This window comes from Polypterus senegalus, chromosome 4, assembly GCF_016835505.1.
Source record: "Polypterus senegalus isolate Bchr_013 chromosome 4, ASM1683550v1, whole genome shotgun sequence".
NCBI lineage: Eukaryota > Metazoa > Chordata > Cladistia > Polypteriformes > Polypteridae > Polypterus > Polypterus senegalus.
This window is the reverse complement of record NC_053157.1, coordinates 43,203,452-43,222,716: the sequence shown is the minus strand read 5'-3', so window position 1 is coordinate 43,222,716 and position 19,265 is coordinate 43,203,452. Positions and strand designations below refer to the sequence as shown.

The window sequence follows — 19,265 nt, the reverse complement described above, 5'->3', positions numbered from 1 at the left end:
CAGACAGGAAGTAATGTAAATCGACAGGAAGTGATATAGGTTGACCGGAAGTGATGTTTCTCTGACGTCAGTCTGGGAGCTGGGACCGGAAGTGACAATCTTCTGGGCGCCGGAACTGGAAGTGATGTCGTTCTAGGCACCGGAACTGGAAGTGATGTTCTTCTAGGCGCTGGAACTGGAAATGACGTTCTTGATTCAGATTGGTTTTTCCACGGCTGGTCTGTAGAGATAGCAGTAGAAGGTTTAATGCACCCCGCTCTCCCCTGGCCTCGTGTGGAATTACCTTTACTTGGTCCACACAACGTCCACCTATTCGCACGTGTGTGACATGGCCCCCCACTCAGCCCAGACCCGTCGGGTCGGGCGTACCGGTCCGAGACATCGTGGCATCTGGAAAGGGCATCGGCATTGGCTTGTAGAACACCCGCCGATAAACGACCGAATACTTATACGGCTGTAGATCCAAAAACCACCTCGTGACCCGCAGATTGGACTCCCTGTGCAAGGCCATCCACTGTAAGGGTGCATGGTCCGTCACAAGAGTGAATTCACGTCCCAAGAGGTAGTATCTCAGCTGAGTAATCGCCCATTTAATAGCCAAAGCCTCCTGCTCCACTGCCACATAACTAGTTTCCCGATCCAACAGTTTCCGGCTCAGGTACATAATGGGGTGTTCAACTCCTTCGACGCTCTGGCTCAGCACGGCTCCAAGACCTGTGTCCGAAGCGTCCATCTGGAGAATGAAAGGTAAAGAGAAATCTGGTGCCTTTAATATAGGAGCTGACGTAAGGGCCAGTTTCAAGTCACTGAATGCAGTCTCTGATATCTCATCCCATACCACATAATTAGGTTGACCCTTCTTTGTGAGGTTTGTCAAGGGCATAGCTCTCTCAGAAAACCGGGGTACAAACCGGCGATAGTAACCCGCTAAGCCAAGAAATGCCTGAACTTGCCACTTGGTTATCGGACGGGGTCAGTTTACAATGGCATCTATTTTAGAACACTGTGGTCTCACCATACCCCGGCCAACTAGATAGCCTAAATATTTGGCCTCGACCAACTGTGGTCCCCGGCCGGGCTCCGTGAGGAGGGCCTGTGCCTCCTCCAGACCGCGAGGGGGCGTCCGTCCTGGTTCTGTTGGGAGCCACGGGTCGAGGGCATGGAAGCCCTACCCTGTAGGGGCCCGTGGCCACCGCCAGGCGGCGCCCAATGCCGGTTTACCCCGTGTGGTCTTTAGCCGGGGATGGAGCCCGGCTGGGACGCCTTAGAGGACCAGAGGAGGCCGTGTGCCTCCTCCAGACTGAGTGGGGGTGTCCGTCCTGGTTATGCAGGGGGCCTCGGGTACAGGGCTTGGAAGCCCAGCCCTGTAGGGACCCGTGGCCACCGCCAGGCGGCGCCCCAGTGCCTGTTTATCCCAGGAGCCCGGCACTTCCGCCACACCAGGAAGTGCCGGGGAAGACGACCGGGGAGACACAGATGACTTCGGGTGCGGCGGCACTTCCGCCACACAGGGGTGTGGCCGCCGTTAAGTGCCGGGAAGCAGCTGGAGCCCATCCGGCTCCCCATAAAAGGGGCCGCCTCCCTCCAGTCAGCGGTGGAAGTCGGGAGGCAGAAGGACTGAGCTTGTGGAAGGACTGGAGGCGGCCAGGAAGGCACAAGGACTGTGGGCCCTGGACTTGGGGGAATCAGTGCCAGGAGCACTGGGGTTTTGTGAGTGCACGATAACTGTACATAGTGTAAATAAAAGTGTGATGGGTGAGAAAATGTTGTCCGTCTGTCTGTGCCGGGGCCAGCGTTCACAGTGGCGTAGTCGGCAGGATGCTCCGCCTGGTGCAAGGCGGGGACCTGCAGTAAAACAAAAAATTTCTGTGAACGGCCCGGCGCAGCAGCGGACCCACACTGGCGCGGAGCGGCCGTGCACAACCAGCGGGGCGTTTCACCCCAGAAACCGCCGCCGGACAGCGGAATGGCTTTCCCCGGGTGCGGAGGAGAACCCGACATCGCTGGAGCGCAGCGGGCTCCGATAGTCGCGCTGTCGGGACGGACAGCCAGGCAGGCGTCGCAGCGCAAAGGCCACACGGCGGGGGGCCTCGGCATGGCGGATCCGGGAGGTGAGTGCCCTGCCCTGCTATAATCGGCCCGGGTCGGTTTTACCTATTTTCTACAGGGAGGGGCGGACGGATCAGCGTCCGTGGCGGGAGCGCGCCGGGCCGCGGGCTGTCGGCAGCGCGGTGGCGGCGGCAGCAGAGAAGGCTGCGGAATCGGAGCCGCTGCGGCTCAAGGAATCGCCGCAGCCACAACGCAGCGAAAAGGCACGTCTCCGCACTTGGAGCAGGGGAGGCAAGATGGCCGCGGGCCGGGTGTCCCGCCCGCTGACAGGCACGGGGTTGGCTGGTGTGTCTGGTGTGCCCGCCGAGGATTGGATGGAGGCGGGACCTAGGAACGTCAATCTCGTGCCGAAACGAGACCCGACTGGGCCAGAGGGAGTGGCCCACGGGAGGCAGGCGTCGAGTGGAGCTGATGTCTGCCTCTCTGTTTCCACCAGCGGCTCGGCGTGAGTCGGGGGAATCCCCTCGGCCCGCCGGGTCGCCGCTTGCAGATTTGCTGTGTGTTCTCGCCGCTCAGTGTGAGCAGCTGATGGGGAAGGCGGTCGCGTCGGGAGAGACGCCGCGTGAGACGGAGGATCGGCGCGACGCTGGAACTGGAGGCCGGCAGAACACAGCGGGAGTGGTGAGTGTTGCCGTTCCCGTAAAGCAAGTGGGGGGGTCCGCCGAACATGGCCGTGACTGTTTACAGGACGACCGGCTCCAAGTAGGCGACTTTCCAGCAGCGGACGCGGCGGTGCAGATGGCTAGCGAGGCTGGGAGATCGAACACGCAGGAGCTGGTAGGATCGGGGCTGCTGAGTGCCCTGGGTCCTAGCGCCCTGCGCTTCAAGCCCGCAGCTGTCTCCTGTCGCTCTGCCTGGACGCAGACGGGGCTGGATTTGAGCTTTTGCTGTGCTCAGACCCAGACCGTCGGGGCGTCCAAGAGAAGAAGGAGGAACCGAAGGGTGAATGCCGGTTCCTCCGATAGGAGAGGGCGCGGCGCTGGGTGCGCGTGTCCGGAGAAGGGCCGTCCTCTGTGCGGGCAGAGGAGATCCCTGGGTGGCTGGGCGAGCTGCCTGCGAGAGCGGTGCCGCGGACAACGAGCGGACGGGCATGGAACCTGCGACGGAGGACTTCAGCAGGCAAGTCAGGGGCTGTCGGAAGGGGGCAGGAGCACTGCGGGTATGGAGACCGGTAGGGCACTCGGGGGGAGTGTCCTGGCAGTGCTTCTGGCCCTCTTTTCCTTTTTCACAGGCCGAAGCCCCGCGGCGCTGGGGGCGGCGTCGTCATGGACCTGCCCTCCTGAAGCGGGCCGCTCCGCGGGAGAGCTCCACGCCGGGAGGCCAATAGTGTCCCAGCTGCGGGGAACAGTGGGGGCGAGAGCGGCGCAGACCATGGGGGCACGTTTGCGCTGGAGGGGGTGCCGAAGACGGATGTCCCAGGGTGCCGTGTTGGGCCCTGGGGACATAGTAGGACCCTCACCGGGGACGTGCTGCCCTTTCGGGTTGTGCCGTTCGGACCCGTGTCCTCGCTAGCGCCCAGGAGGACGTGAGGAGGGCCTGTGCCTCCTCCAGACCGCGAGGGGGCGTCCGTCCTGGTTCTGTTGGGAGCCACGGGTCGAGGGCATGGAAGCCCTACCCTGTAGGGGCCCGTGGCCACTGCCAGGCGGCGCCCCGATGCCTGTTTATCCCAGGAGCCCTGCACTTCCGCCACACCAGGAAGTGCCGGGGGGAAGACGACCGGGGAGACACAGATGGCTTCCGGGTGCACGGCTGGCACTTCCGCCACACAGGGGTGTGGCCGCCGTTAAGTGCCGGGAAGCAGCTGGAGCCCATCCGGCTCCCCATAAAAGGGGCCGCCTCCCTCCAGTCAGCGGTGGAAGTCGGGAGGCAGAAGGACTGAGCTTGTGGAAGGACTGGAGGCGGCCAGGAAGGCACAAGGACTGTGGGCCCTGGACTTGGGGGAATCAGTGCCAGCAGCACTGGGGTTTTGTGAGTGCACGATAACTGTACATAGTGTAAATAAAAGTGTGATGGGTGAGAAAATGTTGTACGTCTGTCTGTGCTGGGGCCAGCGTTCACACAACCCAAAGTAACATTTTTTCGGATTGATACGAAGCCCAGCTTCAACCTGCAGTATGTGTTCCTCCCAGGTGTTGGATAAGATGACAACGTCATCCAAATATGCAGCACTATATGAATTATGAGGACGAAGCACTTTATCCACCAGACATTGGAAGGTCGCAAGTGCCCCATGTAATCCAAATGGGAGGACACGATACTGCCAGTGACCGCTAGGGGTGCTGAACGCTGTCTTTTCCTTAGCGGAGTCCGTTAAGGGAACCTGCCAGTACCCCTTAGTCATATCTAAAGTAGTCAAAAATTTGGCATGTCCTAGCCACTTGAGGAGGTCATCCACTCGTGGCATCGGATAGGCGTCAAATTGGGAGACTTGGTTAAGCTGACGGAAGTCATTGCAAAACCTCCAAATTCCATTGGGCTTACTGACCATAACGATTGGACTGGACCAGGGACTATAACTTTCCTCAATCACACCTAGCTCCAGCATTCGTCTGATCTCCATCTCCACTTCAGCCTTTTTTGCCTCGGGAATTCTGTATGGGCGTTCTTGGACTATAACCCTCAAAATGTCATGCGCAATCAGGGAGGTCCAACCTGGCTTTTCACTGACTACCTCAGGGACAGACAGGATAACTGCTTCGAGCTCCTGACGTTGTTGGCGAGTCAAATTATCAAAATTAAGGTGTAATTGATGAGCGAAGAGAGAGCGGAGCTGTCCGTAGGAGGGTTCGGGATCCCTGTCCTTCCACGGTTTCAGCAGACTGATATGATAAATCCGCTTGCTGGGTCGGTGATTTGGTTGTTTCACCAAATAGTCGACCAGCCCCTTCCTCTCCTTAATTTCATAAGGGCCTTGACAATGAGCCAGTATTTGGAATGAGAGGTAGGAACTTAAACCATGACACGGTCTCCCAGGCGGAATTCCCACAGAGACGTACCCCGGTTATAGCATCGGGCCTGAGCTGCTTGCGCCTTTTCCATATGTGTTTTTAATATGGGTCTAATTTTCTCAAATCTATCGCGTAACTGTGAGATATACTCTAATATATTTATTGACGGGAGGGCCTCTTCCTCCCATCCTTCTTTTAGCACGTCTAATATGCCCCGGGGTTGTCGTCCATATAACAATTCAAAGGATGAGAACCCCATGGAGGCTTGTGGAACTTCCCGATATGCAAAACGGACAAGGGGGAGGAGCTAATCCCAGTTCCTTCCATCCTCATTGACTACCTTACGCAACATCTATTTGAGAGTTTGATTAAACCTCTCTACAAGACCATCGGTTTGAGGATAATATACCGTGATCTTTAAGTGTTTTATTTGAAGTAGCTTGGCAGTCTCCCTGAACGTAAGCGAGGTAAAAGGAGTCCCTTGATCCGTCAGGATTTCTTTAGGGATTCCGACACACGCAAATACATCAACTAATTCCTGTGCGATAGCTTTCGAAGTAGCTGAGTGCAGCGGAACAGCCTCTGGAAACCGGGTAGCATAATCTACCAGGACCATTATATATTTATGACCTCTGGCTGAGGGTTCTAGGGGTCCCACCAGGTCGACCCCAATACGTTCAAAAGGGATATCTATTAAGGGTAAGGGAATTAGAGGAGCACGGTACCTCCTAGGATTTTTCCTCAATTGACATTCCGGACAGGATGTACAAAAGCGGCGAACCTCCTCGTTAATTCCAGGCCAAAAAAATCGGAGCTTAATTCCCTCAAGTGTTTTTTCGGGACCCAAATGGGCTCCCAGCAGATGGGTATGTGCTAGTTCACAGACCTGTCGCCGGTAAGTCCGCATTACTAATAACAGTGACCTCATCTGTCCCTCATGTTCTGCCACCCGGTATAACAGATCATTATTAATCACAAAGTAAGGACCCTATGGCATTGGATGCGAGGTGCGTTGGCCATCTATTAGAACAACTGCATTCTTTGCAAATTTTAGGGAGTCGTCATTCCATTGCTCTCTTTTAAATGAAGCCGGCGTCTGCCTGAATTGAAACTGCAGACATGATAGAGGATCAGATTCGACCTCAAGGGGCCTGTTTTCGTCCCGAGCCATCGTAGCGCTTGCTGATGACGTCTTGGGTTGCGACGTCCCTGGTGTTTCATCGTCATCACCACAGGCCGATGTCCGCTCCTCTGCCGGCTGTAAACACGGCGTGGAGGAAGTTGAGGGTGCAGAATCAACGTCCGTGACTAGACCTAGTGATCGAGGAGAAGTGCCTGTATCACCGCTATTTCATGTTGACCCAATCTCTTCCTAGTATCACGGGAAAAGGAGGATTATCCATTACCGCCACCATTAACTTTTTGACTATGCCGTCCTTACAGATGAAGCAGTTGCCGGATCGATAATATCGAACATCCCCGTGAATACAGGTAATGCAGGTCTTATTCTTACACCATTGTCGCGGTAATATCAAATGGCAAGCAACAATGGAAATGTTACTGCCGGAATCAAATAAAGCGATTACTTTAATTCCATTAACTAGCACTTCTCCCGTATGCGAACAAGCCAGGGGATTAGCGAGAGCGCACCGTGCCTCCTCCCACATTACTCTCCCCAGACCTCTTTGTTGCTTCGCAGGGCCGGCTGGTGCGTCTCAGGATCCACCCGAATATGCTTCGTATTATAGCTGCGGGACTCTGTATTAGGGATGCAAACATACCCGAGTTCACCCGAGTCCCGTTCTGACCTTCCCAAGCCGGTTTTCGCCTTTAGGTGATCTATTATCCCAATTAATGGGACTATATCAGTATATTCCCAGGCCGGCTGGGCGATTTTCTCTGGTAGGCTTCGGAGCAACAAAGTGCAGGCCACCTGCTCCGCTATTTGGTGGCTGGAATTTTCATGGGGTTTGAGCCAATCCACCACTTTAGCCCATAAAGCCACGGCCTGTTTCCTGGTTGCCTTAGCGTGATTAAATGTCCAGGCCATTATGTTTCTCACCTTCCAGCCTGGGTTTCTCCCACCTTTATTAAAGGGCTTGCCCTTCGTGGGATATGATAGGGCAGTCCCCAGACCCAAGAGGCCATAATAAGAACCCAAGGCGTCCCTTGACGCACTTGGCTCTAGTCTGTGGTTCCCAGGACTATTTTTCCCCAGACCTTTAAAAGGATGGTGGGTCAAAGCATACTCAAGCTTTCCCCGACACGCCCCAACTGACGCCCACTCGGCAACTCGGGAGTGGTACTTACCCATCTGATAGTTTGTTAGATTATGAACGTGTGTTGAGCCTAGGTTGAGGTTTATCCTCCGTTCCCTCCTGGAGGCTATCATCCTGCCGACTACGCCACTGTAAAAAGAAGCAACTCGATACACGTAGAAAAGGTTGGGGCAGCGACCCGTATAATATTCCCATCTGCAAGGGATTCTTTTGTAAGTTTAGTCAATGATGTTGACAGTATGAAGTCCAAAACAGAACTGGTGAAGGATTGAAAAGATGGCAGTTTTAAATGGTCAGACAGAAAGTGATGTAAGTCAACAGGAAGTGATATAGGTTGACCGGAAGTGATGAATCTTCTGGGCGCCGGAACTGGAAGTGACTTTCTTCTAGGCTCTGGAACTGGAAGTGATGTCGTTCTAGGCACCGGAACTGGAAGTGACGTTCTTCTAGGCACCGGAACCGGAAGTGACGTTCTTGATTCAGATAGATTTTCCCGCGGCTGGTTTGTAGAGATAGCAGGAGAAGGTTTAATGCACCCTGCCCTCCCCTGGCCTGGCGTGGAATTACCTTTACTTGGTCCACACAACGTCCTCCTATTCGCACCTGTGTGACAAGTGCATGACATCTCTTGAGTTGGACTGTGCTGTCTATGAAAGAAATTTCAGTCAAATGAAATTGAAAAATGGTATTAAAATGAATGTTATGTACACTACTAATAGAAGTAATTATATTCTATTATCACTGGTATTTTTGAATATGAGCTGCTGTTCTAAAAATACGTAAAATTGTGGTAGCAAATTCTTTAATGAAGCAACTAGAAAACTGAGAACTGCTCAATCTATCAGCTATTGAAGTCACCAGATATGCCTTAAAGTTACACTATGCATACATTGTCTGACTTGTTTAGTCTTTTCTGCACTCCGTGGGTGTTGACAGTAACAAGTTCACAATAATTACTAAATTCTTTTAACAATATGTTCCTTCTTGTTTCAGAGTCTATAATGTGCAGTATTTTTACTGTCTACCTGTTGTGCCTTTTTTAGTGGCCTCATGCAGTGATCCTTGAAGAACATTAGTCCTAAGATAATCAGACGCAGATTCATATTGATTATTCATATTCTGAATACAGTATTTCAATCCATATAGTGGCTTAATAGCATGCACTATAACAATGTGCTTTACAGAGCAACAAAGAAACTGAGGAGAAAGATAAGTAGTAATAAATAAAGGAGAAGAATTATGAAGAAACTTGAAAAGGCTAGATAGCAATAGGGAGCAATGGAATGTGTAAAGAAGAAAATCAAATGGAAGGAGAGAAACAACAGCACAGTGAAGTCCAACAGACTGATTTTAGAAGGGTAAAAAGAAAAGTGGTGTTTCATGTCACATCTGCTGTAGATAATACAATTAGCCATAATATAATCACACAGAAACAGAAACCGGTGAGAAATCAACCATGTAAAAAACAAAAATCACCCTCAGTCCATTCCAGGGAGGATCATTCTGTATTTGGTAGTTGGCATAAATGAAAATGGGGTGTTTGTCCACTAGTGGACTGGTTACAATGACCACAGTAGTGATTCACGACTAGACAAATGTAACATAGGTGAATATGAATGTTCTTTTGTTTTGACTTTCATTATTGCCTTTTTCTCTCTCTTCTTTTTTCTTTTCTGTCATTTAGATTGCCTTCCTCGAGTAATCCCATTGCAGCACTCCTACTTGGCCAAGATTGTGCGTGATCAGCACCTCTCCAGCGTCTGGACGGTCGAGTATGCCTTGGACTTACTGCTTATTGGTGGGTTGTTACCTGAAGCCGTTTGGTTTGCTCACACTCTTGGTGACTGGAAGATGGCAGTTTCTCTTGGTCTAGCTTACAACTTTTACTGTCAGACTACTTTTAACCTTCCTAGGTAAGTATATTTTGAGCTGTGTTGTGAAATCTGTGAATTTAGACCAACAATCAAACAAAACAGCAGACAGAAATAGTAAAACATTTGACAGTGATATCATATTTTGCTGCGCTTATCACTGTTTGAGAAATCATTGCCTATAGTATAGTGTTTCACTTTTTCCAGCAACTGCATTTTCCATTATTGTATCACAGGGTGGCACATTCTGTCCCGGTAACATTAGACGCAAGGAGGAACCTAATGCCATATCCAGTTTAGTCTAATAAATAGAATTATTTTAGAGAGTAAGGCTATTAGCAAAGAACAAAGAATCAAAACACAAAATCTGGCAAAATGAAACTTGAACTCATTGAAGCAAGATTTACCATCATGGAAAACAAGTTTGTTTTGTAAAAATCTATTCCAATTAAATTTTTTTCCGTGTCTTCGTCTCTCCTTTATTTCCACAACATTTCAGCACCAGCTCACATGTGGTCTGATCCTAAATAGCCAAGCAGCTTCTAACCAAAGCAATTCACCTTCAAATTGAGCAAGCATAAGCTGTCAACAACTCAAAAATTGGAAACACTGTTAGAAGCGCTCTTCAGATTTTTCTGTGCGATCTCACAATTTGCCCCCCAAAACACCAGCAAAGAGCAAAAAGCGGCACAAGAGCACAGTAGACTGTCCTGATGAAGCACAGCATTGTGCAATGGCACCAATCATGAGATATCCTCCAAATAATATGTGACAACAGGCTACCTTTGGCTGGTTTCATGTTAGCATTCCAGATCTTTATCTCTAACTCATAAGGTCATACACTCAATACAGTTCTACTGTTGGTCAGCAGAGAGTCTCGTCATTTCAATAATGTGTGCAAGTCTGCATATGGGCATGTGGAGCCCTAATGGCCCCCCTTAAAGTGCAGGTGGAGCAGCAGAGTGTATGTGAACACGAGAGTTGGGCCACAGAGCAGCCTTTTGGCTGCATTGCACAGAAGCAACAGGCTTGTTTTTGCAATAAAATAATTATAAACTTAGTTATAAACCTGGATACCTGTTTGCAAAACCTTTTGGCGTGAAAAGGACACACATGGTGCCAAATGCTATGAGTATTTATTCTTTTGTGCCACCCACGTAAAACTTGATGCAGTTGACATGTCCAAGAACACCTCAGAATTCAAATAACTTACTGTTACATGAACTATAATGTGTCATAAAACAATAACTCTGAGCACCTCATTTTTATTTTAGTTTGACAGCAGTTTTTAAGTCAAAGAATGTTCAAATTTGATGCAAAAACCTATTCTATTGTATTTCAGAAGTTATCTGTCATGTTCTAGTAAAAAATGGACTGTCCTGCCTTTATTTTCAGAACAATAAGGCTTTATTTTGCGGTACCCACTTCAGGTGGAAATTGCTGAAAAATGTCCCCAGGGTGTAAAAGGAAACAATGAGCAAACAAAGAATTTTTATAAAAGAAATAAGCATTTACAGACTTTAAAGTAAAATAGAAAAATACTCAAAACAGAAAAAATAGGCAAAATAAAAAATGTAGAAGCAGGACAAAACCAAGAGCACAATACTTACAGCTAATAATTACAACCTTCACCAGAGTGCACTGAAATGAACAGTGAGGGACTCCATTTCCCATGAGCCTTTATAGTACCTCAATGGAGGTGGACAGGTGGCCCCGCCTCTTGGGGAACCCCACACAAGATACAAAGAATATTAAAGAACAAATCTATGCCCATTGAAACTAAGTAACAAACTGACATAAAAGAAATTATGAAACAACCAATAAAAAGAAATACTAATATTAACATAAACTATTATAGTCAAAGAATCAAAAATGAACAAAAAGATCATTAAAAAAAGGAACTGAAATGTAGGTGAAGATAATGATCATTGCTTAAACATGACAAAAATATTCTAACAGGGACAGAAAGTTAGTTAAATGAGTCCCTGATAAATACATCAAATGATTGCTTATTTTTGGCCATGTGTCTCAGCTGGAGGGCTGGAATCAGCCCCCCAGTTTGTGTCCTGTGCATTCCACCATATTCCAAAGCATGAATACGACACACCTTGACTGGAGTATTTTTATGAAATACTAGGGAGTTTTGCCCCCTGCTCACTTCACTTGGCAACCCTCCGGCCTACGCTACACACCAGCCACTTCGTGTCTCTGCCGCTCGTGTTTGTGGATTTCACTTTCACCAAACAACAAATCTTTAAATTCTCGCAGATACGCCTCTTCATTGGGAAGAAACACTACTTTTCCCTGATGGCAACACAAATTAGACAATCTACAAGTCTCCGACTTAAAGTTTAAAGCCAACAATAGCTACATACTTCTATCATATCACCTATGTCCATATATTCAATCTCTTTTTGCTGTTCCGTTATTTCACAGAGTAATAATTTCCATTTTTTAGCGCTAATGCGATCTTTATTATCAGTTTTTTGAGACTTTCGAATTTTAGTTGTTTCATTACCTCTAACCTGCTCTGCATGTGTATCGCGCCAATGTTTTTGAACCTCTTTATGACATTCTACTTTGTCTTGTACTCTTTGTCCTTTATTTCCGACCCTGTTTGGAACTGAGAGCGCAGGAACTGTGTCTGACAATAGCATTCACACGAATGAGAAGTGATTGGACCGTGGGTGTGGTTGTAAATGTTTGAGAGGAGGGTGGGACTTGTCAAAATCTCTTGTCAAAAAGTCCTGTCTCGCGGGAGTTGAAATTATCTCCAAGAAAGGTTCGTCCCAGGATTTACTTTTATAAAATAGAGAAATAAAAGTTCATTGTGACAGACAAGCATCACACCCAAGATTGGTTCCTAATGCTACTAGGATAGACTAGAACTCCCTATAGTGGAAAAAACATTTAACATAACGAGAGATGGAAATGAATATGATTGTCCTTATACATCTTGGGATATGGGATGCAGGTGTAGGTGTAGATGTAAGAACATAAAAGCTGCATTTTCAAATGACTTACACTTTGCTAATTTTGCCTTTGTAATGCAATTAATAAAAAAATATGTAAATATAGGAATCCATGTTTCATTAAAAAATTGTACTTGTTTAGTTGGATTATATTACAACAGAGGCTTTTTGTACACCAGTGTTTCTGAACTTCTCATTATAATAAGAACAATAATTTTGCCTATGAATTCTTAATATTTGTAGTAGTAATAGTTTATTTAGCAGAGGACTTACTATGCATGCAGTATCTACTGTACATGATTAGGGAGTATTATATTAATTAAGTTTTAAGGAAGGATGCATTGTCTTCTACATTGTGCACGTTGTCAATATGTTGCCGGCAGGAATGTTCTTTCATACTTCACTTTAGACCCCCTTAACAGTTATGATAGGTCATACCCAGACTGGCTACAACAGATTTCTGTCTTGTACTGATGAAGATTTATTTTACTTATTTTAATATTAGGTTAAAATTGCGAGAGCTTGAAATTCCTTCACAACTGCAGCCAACACAGATTTTCAAGAATAAATTGCAATCACTAATTGGACAAAAATCTAATCCAGAAGGACTGATTACTGCTGGAGCCGATCCACGGTCTGGAGATGTGAAAAGCTGTAAACGGTTCACAGGTACTGGTTGAAAAAAATCATCTGCTATGTATGTTCTGATTCTCTTTCATGTTCTTTGTTTCTTTATGTTATGGGTGGCAAGGTGGTACAGTGGTTACCACTACTATTTCAGAGCTTCAGGGCATGAAGTGTGAATCCTACCTCGGTCTTTGTGGAGGTCTTCCTTTCACATCCCACAAACATACTGGTTAGGCTTGTTAGCAATTATAGCCTTGCCCAGTGGGGCTGGAAACAAGCATTTAGACAGACGTGTCCTTTGGCTTTGGCTTGTCATCCAGTTCAGAATTGGTTTCTTTCTTAAGCCCAGTACTGTAGTTTCCTGAACATCTGGTTATGCTGCTTGAAGAAGCTAATGGTTTATATTAACCCTCGCCTTTGCTGTCTAAATTGTAACCCTAACCTTAATGCTCTCCATTAGTTGAGATTTGCATCTAATGGCTCTTCTTTAACTAGGCTAAATGTTGTGTTCTCTTCAAAATCTTTCTCATATTTATTGTGTCCTCCTCATTTTGTGCAGGACTCAGCCCATTATCATTTAGTTAAAACAAAGAAGAGAAAAAAAGCTGCAGCTGGCTGGCAGGATGTTTCCCAAAACCAGGGCACCACCAGTGTTTCGCAGACAACCAAATGTGTCCATCAACTTCTTGTATTTTGTATTTTCTTTATGAAGGCAGGCATATGGGGCATGAACACTTGTACCTGTTATGTTCACTTTACGGGCACAAACACATGGTGTTTAAAGTAGCCGTTTTCTCAGGAAAGGCAGCAAACATTAGCTGAGAGTCTTTTTGTTCTTCATTTTTCTTAGGCTGTCTTTGTTGTGACTTAGGATTCCCCCGGCACACAAGTCCCAATAAGTTCTGTAGCTCCAAAGACTTCCAATAATGCCCAGTAGAGGGGGAAACCATCAGACCTGGGTAGTAACAAGGGCAAACACAGAACATTATATAAGTAAGAAGGTTTTATTTCCACAAAAGCGCTCTGTCCAACAGAGACATAAAGGATTTGCTTAGACAATAAGGCAATCCCAAGCAAACACAATCCCAAAAATCACAAGTCCAAAAGCAAGGTGAAAACACAGGGCAGAATGTCAAAAATCTCGAAATATCAAAAGTACAGCAGAAACACAGAAACTCGCTGAAACTCACGAGTGCATTCGAGGGAACCACCAGGAACTGTGGGAGACCCTCTGGATTTATAGGCTGGAGGGCAGTGGCTGGCGGTGATTGCCAGGTGTACCCGCCTCTCTGATTACCACCCACAAAACATATGGAACATAACCAAGGCATAGATACATAAATAAAGAAGATAAATAATAAACACAAGCAATAGTAATGTAAACCAACAAAAAGGACATAAAACAAAGATGTGAACCCCAGCCAGGGACAGAAACGTGGCTGAAACATAACAGCCTTAGTAGGTGTCAGTCTTTTTCACGTTGTTTACTGAACAGATTAACCTTTTATTTTGGTTCCTGGTACATTTTTGCAGCATGTTTTTCGATTTTAGATCCTGTTTATTCCAGAAATCTCATGTTTTGAGTCTAAGTAGGACCAAGTTACTTAGGTAGGCAAATGAAGTGTTTGAGGCCTTGTCTTACCTCGATTATTTAGCTCGATTTTTATGCTAGTGCTGGATTCTGTTAGGGGCGCTACATACTCTAAAATACAATGGAAATAAAATAACTGTCGAAATGATTTTATTGATGTAGTGCTTACTGAGTCATGACAAAAGGTAGTGTAACACTCTACAGAAAACCTTACAGGCCGAGAGATGGTGAGAAAGAAGTACAGTGGCAGGGGTAGAACTTCTGGACATCCCAGTTTGGAAAATCAAAAGCTGGTACTGTATAAACTGACATTCATTGTGTCTGTGCTGAGTGTCCTGCAAGGGCAAAAAGGAGAAGATGATAGAAAGCAAGAAAACTACCAGATTTCGAACCCTGTGAAAAATAACGAGAGACAAGGGGAGAGAGAAAGTGAGGACACAGCAGGCAATCTTGGGTAAGACTGCCATGTCTAGCCTGAGTTCATCAAGGACTGGCAGGACATCAGTGTCCTCCCAAATATCCAAGAGGGAAAGCAGAGGAGGAAAGGACTGACATTGGAGAGACTGCCTTGTAGGTCTGGACTGGTGTTCCTGCAGTACAAATCAAAAATCATCGCCAAAAAGTTGTAAGCTTGAGAGTAAGAAAAAGAAATGCCAGAATTACGTCCATTAGGGACATATCCCCAAGCTCAGGTGTGTGCAATCTCAAAGAAGAAAGTAAGAGTTTTAAACGGTGGGATTAGGACAATATCAAGGTCACAGAAAACAAAATACAGTAATCCCTCCTCGATTGCGGGGGTTGCGTTCCAGACCCCTCCGCGATAGGTGAAAATCCGCGAAGTAAAAACCATATGTTTCTATGGTTATTTTTATATATTTTAAGCCCTTATAAACTCTCCCACACTGTTTATAAATATTCCCCGCAGAGTTATACAGCATAATCCCTTTGTATTCTCTTAGATATTAGGTAAGATTCATTGAAATTATGTATATAAACACAGTGGTTGTATACAGTAAAACCTAAATATTATTTTAAAGATATTGAGTGTCTCCGATATCACATGTTACAGCCATTACGATATACAGGCCACCAGCAATAAATACGTACAATACAAGAAAAATAGTATACAGTAAATGTGTGTACAGTGACACTAAACGTACGTACATGTACTAAGTACTGTAAGTAGAAAATTAATTATGGTTACTCACCAACAATGACACGATGACTTGTCTGATAACAATGAGTTTAATTTTACTGCACAACAAAGGAGAGCGTTACAGCCCTTAAAGGAGCCACTTCAGGCGATTGTGTAGCACTGCCGTTGTTCTTCTTCTGGCAGTCTTCAATCCAAATCCCTAAAGCAGATTCCATCAAGACTACTGCCTTATTACATCCACTTACAACTCGTTTTGCACCCTGGTTAAAAGGACACTGCGGCCATAGATCTTATATTCCTTTCCTACTTTTTAAATAAAAAGAATCGTAGCCTTCAACAAATCCAAAACGTTTACCTTTTCGGCAATCATTAACATCTTCTGTTTGCGCTTGGGCACGGCCCCTGAAGCAGTAGCAGATCGTTTTGGAGCCATAATGAAGGGCTTGACTATGCACAAAGATAAACACAAAAGAGCACAACTCTTTACACAGCGAAACACGTTGATGCTGAATGAGTGAGACGAGACTTCCTGGTTAACACTGCATTCAGCAGGCAGGAACTTAACTGCATGCTCTGATTGGTTAGCTTCTCAGTCATCCGCCAATAGCGTCCCTTGTATGAAATCAACTGGGCAAACCAACTGAGGAAGCATGTACAGGAAGTAAAAAGACCCATTGTCCGCAGAACCCGCGAAGCAGCGAAAAATCCGCGTTATATATTTAGTTATGCTTTCAAATAAAATCCGAGATAGAGCGAAACCGCGAAAGTCAAAGCGCGATATAGCGAGGGATTACTGTAGAACCAAAATAACAAAGAGATAATCGGATGTAATTGCCAATAAGATTATCCACTCCTGCAGAATTTAAGGCTTATGAAGAGTGACCATATACCGTATACTACCACTCTTGATGATTTCTTTGACTCGTTCTCCCAGTGCCTGATGGGAGTGTTACTGAGGCAACACCAGGCTCTCAAAATGGCGGTGCCTATTAACAAAACAAAATGGCGTCATAAATAACATTATTAAATTAACAACTTTAAAATAAAGTCCATCCATCCATTATCCAACCCACTATATCCTAACTACAGGGTCACGGGGGTCTGCTGGAGCCAATCCCAGCCAACACAGGGCGCAAGGCAGGAAACAAACCCCGGGCAGGGCGCCAGCCCACCACAGTTAAAATAAAGTCCCCAAATGAAAAATAAACAAACAAAAATTGATTCCCTGGGTAAGAAAAATCACAGAATAGATGTAAAGATGACTTTTTAAGCTCAAGAAAAATAAATAATAAATGTTAATCACAACAGGTTGAAAACATGGCCACCAGGGTTGAATTTTAAACTCATCACATTATATCCTAAGCAACAGGGAGCCACATCTTGGCAATGGATTTGTGAAATGGCAGTGCCCACAACACAAATTAAAATCCAAAATATTTTTAGCAAAATGAAGTAACCTTTTTGTACCAAATAAAACCAATATTACAGTCAAAAACCTCTAATAAACTGTCGCAGATGCCTGGGGCGACGACCCGGCCGGGATGCCTTGGAGGACTGGAAGAGGGCGTGCGTCCATCTCAGACCACGTGGGGGCAGCCACCCTGGTTGCTATGGAGACCACGGTTACAGAGCTTTGAAGCTCAACCCTGTAGGGGCCCGTGGTCACCCCCATACCTTTGGAGCCCTGGACCACAGCACTTCCGACACACCAGGAAGTGCTGGGGAAGAGAGGGGACACCCGAGTGCTTCCGGGATGCAGCCGGCACTTCCGCCACACAGGGGGTGTGTCGGTGGGAGATTGCCGGAAAGCACCTGGAGCACATCCGGGTGATTATAAAAGGGGCCGCCTCCCTTCAGGGCTGGAGTCGGGTGAGGAGAGGACTAAGCAGGAGAGAAGAGTGGAGGTGGTCTGAAGGAGAGAAGGCAGTGTGAGAAGGGCCTGGACTTTGGGGAAAGTGGGTTGTGAGCACTTTAATAACTGTAAATACCCTGTATTAGTATTGTAAATAAACGTGTGCTGGTGAATTTGCCATGTCCTCCTGTCTGTGTCCGGGGCTTAGTCCACAAAACATATAAAAAAGCTGTGTATAAAGACCAAACAAAAAATTAAACACCAAACGGAATTAAAACAATATGAAGTGCCTGACAACTTTAAAGAGCTGAAGTATAAGGATATCTTACGTCATGTCCACGTAATGTCACACATCATGGCCACATGCTCAGCAATGGCCATTCTTGCTAGTAACAACATGGAGGTGCATGTCAGAAAATTGTCTAAAATAGCAATGCCAACAAGAAAAGCAAACCACCAAAGAACCTTGTAATGATATTACAAATATAACAATAGAAAGTATAACGGCAGGAAAAAAATTAAAACGGGATCTAAACAAATTATGACACTCACATAGAGGCAGGGACCTGCACTGTCAGTCCCAGGATGGCAACATTTTTCAACATGCTTCATTTATTCTTCATTATTCTTACTGTTATTTGTTCCTCTTTCATGTGTTTAAGATCTTTCACCTCCTTCTTGTTACCCTGAGTGCATTGGGCTGCCCTAGCTGAAACTGAAGAATTCTCTGTACCAGCGTCACTAAATAATCATTCATTTTGTGTAAAATTTCATGGAAAATCTAAGCCATAATAAAATGACTGACATTTAAATTTGAATATGCTCCATATGAACAATCTTGTTTTTCTTTTTATATTGGTATTGCTGGCTAAACAAATGTTTTCTTTTTCTGTTCTAAGATTCCATTGAAGAGGAGGATGCAGATTCACTTTTTAATTCCATTCAGGAGATTTTAAAAGCCGCTGTCATGGCAGAATCTGATGTGCTTTCAGAGACTTTTATTGTCGTGCTTCAGACTGCCAAGGAGCTGAGTACAAAGCTAACTGCTATAGTGCCTCATGGGCTGTATCTGCCAGCGCCTCCCCTGTACTGCCCACAGCCAGCTCTCGACGTCAAGGTGTGTACAGCAAATCCACAAATGAAACGAACAGATGCAATATCTGAGAAAAATGTGTCCTTTATGTGTTAACATGCCGTGCTCTTGACAAACAAGTTTGTTGTCTTGCTTGGCTGTAGGAACTACTTGGCCCTCACCATAAGTCTCCTCCGAGCCCAGTTAATCTCACCAGTAGCATATCATCAGTAGTCTGATGCTGAGGTACTTCCTAGATTGCCTAGCTTCTGAAGTCTTTCATGATTTTGTTTATCCTAAGGATTTTTTTAGCTTCTCAGCATTGCATTTCTCTCTGTCCTTCTGTTGGTTTGATCTGGTCTCGATTATGTCATCTTTTAATCTTGTCTTTCTATGTTTATTCATTTCTTTTTCTAAGGAATACGTAAATAGTGTCTTGATGATGTTAGCTCTTATCTACTCTGTTCACCTAAGGCTAAACTGAGAGAAACAATTTGCCCCGGAACAAGCTGATGATGTGTGGATGTGGTGGTCAATCCACTTTGATTTTAATTTGCTGTCTGCTTACGTTTAGAAATGCATGTGGACTCCCATTCCAAAATTTAACAATGTTGTGCTTCCAAATATTCTTTTCTCCAAACATGAAGATCTGTACCCAGGTTATTTTATTTAAGAACACTGCCCCTGTTCTCTAGACTATTTACTTTTTTGGCAGACATTTGTGAAAAGTCCATGATGCTGAACTGATGTAGACACAGGACACAAATTTGAAAAAAATGCTTCAGTGG

The 19,265-nt window shown here is 46.0% G+C and overlaps 1 protein-coding gene across 1 annotated transcript in view; it reads left to right on the top strand.

Annotated features, from left to right (window-relative positions):
• Positions 1–19,265, top strand: part of LOC120528696 (ciliogenesis and planar polarity effector 1-like) — a 123,443-nt gene that overhangs the window by 62,849 nt on the left and 41,329 nt on the right. Inside the window, exons 12-14 of the mRNA XM_039752851.1 lie at positions 9,021–9,249; positions 12,685–12,848; positions 18,305–18,522. Coding sequence (XP_039608785.1) covers positions 9,021–9,249; positions 12,685–12,848; positions 18,305–18,522 — 611 coding nt within the window. The remainder of the gene's footprint in view (positions 1–9,020; positions 9,250–12,684; positions 12,849–18,304; positions 18,523–19,265) is intronic.